This window comes from Quercus lobata, chromosome 5, assembly GCF_001633185.2.
Source record: "Quercus lobata isolate SW786 chromosome 5, ValleyOak3.0 Primary Assembly, whole genome shotgun sequence".
Taxonomy (NCBI): domain Eukaryota; kingdom Viridiplantae; phylum Streptophyta; class Magnoliopsida; order Fagales; family Fagaceae; genus Quercus; species Quercus lobata.
This window is the reverse complement of record NC_044908.1, coordinates 55,585,336-55,591,566: the sequence shown is the minus strand read 5'-3', so window position 1 is coordinate 55,591,566 and position 6,231 is coordinate 55,585,336. Positions and strand designations below refer to the sequence as shown.

General features: G+C 32.9%; 1 protein-coding gene across 1 annotated transcript; it reads right to left on the bottom strand.

Moving 5' to 3' along the window:
* Positions 1-353: 353 nt before the first annotated feature.
* On the bottom strand, positions 354-5,754 carry LOC115991481 (probable inositol transporter 2). Its single transcript, XM_031115214.1, has 6 exons — positions 5,475-5,754; positions 5,302-5,372; positions 2,575-2,910; positions 2,147-2,254; positions 1,449-2,048; positions 354-1,301 (listed from the first exon to the last, which is right to left on the bottom strand). The coding sequence occupies exons 1-6, from the start codon at positions 5,605-5,607 to the stop codon at positions 816-818; spliced, it is 1,734 nt and encodes a 577-aa protein (XP_030971074.1). The 5' UTR covers positions 5,608-5,754; the 3' UTR covers positions 354-815.
* Between the last annotated feature and the right edge of the window lie 477 nt (positions 5,755-6,231).

The following is a 6,231-nucleotide window of genomic DNA, read 5'->3' as shown; positions in this document are numbered from 1 at the left end:
AAAAGTTAATATGAAATACAACATGTAATTCTTGGCCTGCCTTATTGGCAAAGAATAGGTCTATATATTTTATTTTAGTTACATAAAGATATAGTCTACTTTAGGCATCCAATGCAATAGGAGCTTGTTTTGGTGCAAACGGTTATCAGCACAAGAATTTTAGCAATGTGGGTATACAGATGCAATAAATAGCTAACATGTCATGAGGAAGTATTTTGGGTGGACAGAGGTCCACTGGTTTTGTCGCGTGTGTCATTCATATGCAATAGGCAATAGCTAAATAGTATGCACAAGGACACTCGTTTATTTCATGCATAAGATGAAATTTCAACCCATCCAACACTTTGGCCAAGGAAAAGTAAATTTATAGATATCTTTTTATTTTATTTTTTGGTTAAAAGGAAATACAAACACAGCCTATCTCACGCTAGAGGTGAGATCAGTTTCAGCTATCCTATTAACATACATGCCAACAGTATCTATATTAACTAAATACAAAATATCAGGGCTTGGCGGGTAATCAAACACAACAAAAACCACCCCGCTTTGACTGGGTTCCCACAAGAAGTCTCATCCGAATTTAGTTTGTACCACCCATCAGGGGGCTATAGATGTCCTTCTTCCAACACACTACAATTTTTATTTATTTTCTTTTTTTGGAGAGAGAAACACACTACAATTGACCAAAGTAAATTTATGGAATTTCAGTGTACCATTAGAAACTATAATGACCAATTTCCAGGTATAGCAAAAATAAAAATATTGTCCAATTACCAGGATTCCCTACTCAAAGCTCAACAAAATAGAACTTCTTTTCAGGGAATTTGGATATTCTTCTCCAAATTATCAGATCTTTTCTCCCAAAACTTTAAGTGAATAGCTCTTTTCTCCAGCATCTCCTCTATCTCCTCAATTGGTAGGCCCTTTGTTTCTGGAACACAAATCAAAACAAAGACTACGCCTATAACAGCAATGACCCCAAACATGAGGAAAGTCCAGGGAATCCCAATAGCTTTTGTTAATGATAAGAAGGACTGGGCCACAATAAGGTTTGAGGTCCAGTTTACTGTGGCAGCAATTCCACCACAAATGCCTCTATACCTTAGTGGATAGATCTCGGAGTTGACAATCCATGGGACAGTTCCCATTCCAGGAGAGAAAAATATGATGTAAAGAGCCAACCCAACAAGTGCAAGCCATCCAGATTTGCTTGGACATCCCCTAGTGTACCAAAGCCTATTTTCTCCACCGCAGACATCTTTCACTGTGTTATTTGAGATCACACACTCCCCTGGCAATAACTGTAAATGGATAACAAAGACAAAGTTAGGTGAGAATAAATAAAATGAAAAAAGTGAACCATAAAGAGGTAGTAGCACTCTAATGCACTGTTATTTAGAATTTGAGATAATACTTTCTAGAGGGATACACAATGAAATTACATCTACCTTATTAGTAGCTGAGGCACAGAACCCACAAGCTGGAGATGAAGCCTTCAAACACTTCATACAATCCCAACTATTAGCATTTGCAGCCGAACTATAAGCTGGGCAGGTGTAATTTTTGAGAGAGGTTGAAGTTGGTGTCACTTTTGGTGAATGAGTTGTGGTCTCGTAAAAGATTCCTGATAGAAGCGCAAGTGCAATTACCACACCAGCCAAACTGAAAGCAGCAAGTTTCCTTCTCCCAGTCCGGTCAATCAAGTAGATGCTCACAATGGAGCCCGCAGCATTGAGGCCAGAAGTGACGAGTGAGAGGAGGAGTGCAGTTTGATTAGATGCAATTCCAGCCAACTGAATTATGGTGGGGCTATAGTACATGACTGTGTTTATGCCCACAAACTGCTGGAAGATCTGAAGACCAACTCCTGCAATTAGTCCTCTTCTTACTGTTTTGGTTTTCCACAGTTCACTATAGGAAATCTTTCCAGCAGATCCTGTTTCCTTAATCTCTGCTTCTACAGATTCATGTAGATCTCGTATCTCTTCTTCCAACTGATGGGCTGGGTATATTTTCTCCAGTATAGCTTTTGCCTCTTCTACTTTACCCTGTTAATTCAAAAGACACGGTTAACAATCTTTGATTCGAACAAAGCATATGTTTGATTATATAAGACTATGAAACAACTAGTTTATGAGAGAGGAACCTTGCGGTATAGCCAACGGGGTGACTCCGGAAGAAATATCATCAAGAAAAACTGCAACAAAGCAGGAAGTCCTGCAACTCCAAGCATCCAGCGCCATGTTCCTGGAGCCTATACAGAAAAACACACAAGTTAACATCTTTTTCATCTGCCTAGAGTACAAGCATTACAATATATGAAGATGAAAAACTGATTGTAGAGTGCAAAATAACTGTTGAAATAGCAAAATTATACTGTTTTGCTAACACAACTACAATAACAAAGGAGAAGTTCAGTATAATTAGTAGCCCAATTTTTTATGTGTCTCCAAATAGAACAACCACCACTAGTATTTTGAAATGCTATATTGAACTCAATGCAAGTTGGTGAAATGTGAATGAGTATCCAAGCACTCCTAACTTTAAAATTTACAACCGCATTTGCTTGCTTACCCTGGTAAAGGCCAAGTTGATAAGGTAGGAAAGGAACTGGCCCCCAGTTATAAGAAATGCATTGGTACTAACAAGGGCACCGCGGATTTTGGCTGGGGAAGCTTCAGAGATGTACAAAGGGGCTGTCATTGATGCCATTCCAACACCAAGTCCAACAAAAACACGTCCAACAATGAGAAGAGGCGGGCCATTGGCAGCAGCCATGATCACAGCTCCAACAAAGAACAAAAAGTCTGCTAGGAGAAGTGCAGGTTTCCTTCCACAGCGATCAGTCAACCATCCACCAAAAGCAGCTCCAACAATTGCTCCTGCAAGTGCCGTGCTCACTATAGTTTCCTATACATGTGTTGTCACCAAACACAGTTAATATACATTTTAGTTTCACAAATTAGTAACAATATGGATTTTTAATTTTGAACCTGCTAAGTACAAACAAATAAATAAATAACTAATTGATAACTCATGCAATGATGCAAAATATGAAATTCAATAATTAAGGTAATTAATTAATACTAGTATATTTTTTTTTATTTAATTTTTATATAGAACTAGTATAGTTATTATTTATTATGATTATATTTGTATATGGAACTATATATTCTAATGTTTAAATAAGATGTGATTTGATAAAATTTTAATAGAGGGTTTAAAAATGGAATATAATTTATATTTATATCTAATTAAAAAACATAATAAAATAATGACGTGTAAGATATTGAAACCTCAAAAACTTACATGGCACAATATTATGAGGTTAGCAAAAGGTTTGATTTTTTTTTTTTTTTTTTTTTGAGAAACAAAGTTCGTGTTCTGTTTTATATATTTTTTAGATAACTATATATTAGTATATTACTACAAATCCCCTAACCCTCCACCCCCAACATATATACACCATGATTTGAGATTAAATTTCTTGGTTTAAATCAAAAAAGATTTTATAAAAGAAAAAAAAAAAACTTTGGATTTTTTAAAACATTTTAATAGGAATTATTAGATGGGAAAAGTTAATGGAAGAGTATTGGTTAAGGAAATATTTTTAGAAACTTTTTATAAGAAAAAAAAAAAGTAATTAATTTTTTTGATAGCTTTTTATATTTCTCCAAAAAGCGGTGTCGAAATTTTCCTAAAATAACCTATTAACAAATGCCTTAAAAACATCCATTAACAAGACTCTTATCACATCATTGAATCTTGTGATTTCACTTCAGTCCCTTGTTTAATAAGGGTGGAGATGCCACATAGTCCAAAATCATTGAGTAAATTTACGGTTTTTGAAATTCAGCAACAAAATTTAAATAGAAATTAGTCAAATTTTAACAGAATACTGCAGATTAATTAATATAAGAGAAATTATATATCCACAATATTTTCATAATATTTTTACAAAAAATCCTAGATGTCAGGTTGTTATTATTGAGACAAAAAAGTAATCTTAGTGTTAGGTTCAAATTTGAATCAATAATAACTAACTACCTATAATTTATTGTGAAAATATTGTGAATGTAACACCTTTCATTGGTATAATATTGGTTATAAAAAAAAAAGTGTTATTGCGTAAAAATTGAAAAACTAATTTTATAAATTCATGGATAGAATTTGAGCCGAAGGGACCTTCACAGTTGTGAAGGGCCTGTAAAAGCCCATAAAAAATAAAGCTGAGCTGACCCAAATATTCTAGGTCCAATTTCTTCTTGTTTTGTTGGAAGAGCAAGGGTTGTTGGATTAAGTGAAGTCAAAGACTAAAAGTGTCATGCTCAACCATGTTTTGACACTTGTCAACATACTGACCTCACAACAAACAACACTTGTTAAACTAACACTAGTTTATTATTATTATTTTTAGATACATACAATAAAATTTTCTGTTTTAATTTGTGGCTTTTCGTGACATCGGTTTTAGTGTTGGTGGAATTTAATACTTAAATCTCTTCTATTGTCACTAAGATCTTTTTTTTTTTTTTTTTTTGATTTACTATATCTATGGATTCTTATCCATAATAAAGAGCAAAAATATAAATAAAAAATAAAAGTAATTGAACGAAAAAGACTTACCAAAAAAAAAAAAGAAGGGAAAAGATTTGCTTGGGACTTTTTTTTTTTTGATACCATGCTTGGGACTGAACAAAGACTTTTCAATAGAGACTTCTCCAATTTTTATGTTACCCAAAAAAACACGGACTTCTCCAATTTTTTTAATATATTTAATTATGACCAAAGTTTGATCACACGCCTCGAACACGACAAGTGAGGAAAAAAGCATTAATCATACCTGGTGGATTAGTCCAAACAACATTTCAAACATCCATGAATCTGGACTTCACCAAACGACTCAATTATTATATTGGGTATTTTTTATATTAAAAAAAAGATTTCTTATTTTTTTTTTATCCACATTTTTTTTAGTTTTTTTCATGAATTTAAGGTTTACATATAAGAATGGAAAAGTTATGGTAAAAAAAAAATGGAAAAGTTAGAAAAAATATAAGTTCTACATCAATAATAATAATAATAATGAACTTGTTAAGGGTAATTTGGCCATTGTAAAGGTAAATAAATAAATAAATATTTATTATATGTATATATATTAGGAAAAACAAATAGGAACATTTATTTATCATATATGTGAGAGGCTTTTAGAAACTGGATAAAATTTACAAGGAAAAGATGAAGATATATTCAAAGACATGCATAGATTATGTGATATATATTTGGTAGTAGATAAATCACCTGCAGGAAAACCTTGCGATCCACCTCCTTGAAATCATCTCTAATGTAAAGAAGAGCTCCTGATATCACTCCTGCACACCAAAAAGTGATGAAAAAAAACATGTTTAGAAAATACACAAACACATACATAGATACCCAAAGAGAGAGAGAGAGAGAGAGAATTATATATATACCAGTGTCATAGCCAAAGAGAAGGCCACCAATCCCAGCAGAGAAAGCTAGACGAAGAATATAAGGGTTTGTCCATGCTAGAGAAAAGCATTCTCTAAAAGCTGATGCATCAGCCGTAGGTATCGCTCCTTCCATTTCTTCTTCTTCTTCCTCTTCTTCTTCCTTGTGATGACTGTCTTTTTAAGAAAGACTGAGTATTCTTTTTCTCATAGAAAAAAAAAAAGAACCAGAGAGATAAGGAAAAAAAACAGAGTACAGCTATAAGAGAGAGAGAGAGAGAGAGAGAGAGAGTGTGTGAATGAAAAGAGGTGAGGATAGTGTCAATAAATATAGGGTGAGAGTTTGATTGGGGTACGTGCGTATTTTGTTGTGTTGCGTTTTGTGTCATGTGAGAGAGAGAGATTCGGAAAGTGAAAAGGGTTTAAAAGGGAAAAGCCATCCTCTAATAAAGGAATTGTCTTATTGAATATTGATGATGATGATTTTCAAATATTTTACATTTATATTCACTATTGGATAAGAACTATTAAAAGAACCAATTAATAGTTGGCACGAATCCATACCAAAAAAATTTTAAAAATTACCAATATTAGCAAAAACAAAAAAATAAATAAAAATTACTACTAATATTAGCAAAAAAAAAAAAGGGAAAGAAATTTATTACTTTATATTCATAATTGGATAAGAACTATTAAAAGAACCAATTAATACTTGGCACTAATCCATACCAAAAAAAAAAAAAATTAAAAATTACCAATA

Bases quoted from the DNA above. Each gene is read 5' to 3' on its own strand.
- LOC115991481 (XM_031115214.1), bottom strand. From the start codon at position 5,607: ATGGAAGGAGCGATACCTACGGCTGATGCATCAGCTTTTAGAGAATGC. The intron at 2,911-5,301 runs GTGATTTATCTA...ACACATGTATAG, and splicing joins ATCGCAAGGTTTTCCTGCAG to GAAACTATAGTGAGCACGGC. The intron at 2,049-2,146 runs GTTCCTCTCTCA...TTGAATTAACAG, and splicing joins CCCGTTGGCTATACCGCAAG to GGTAAAGTAGAAGAGGCAAA.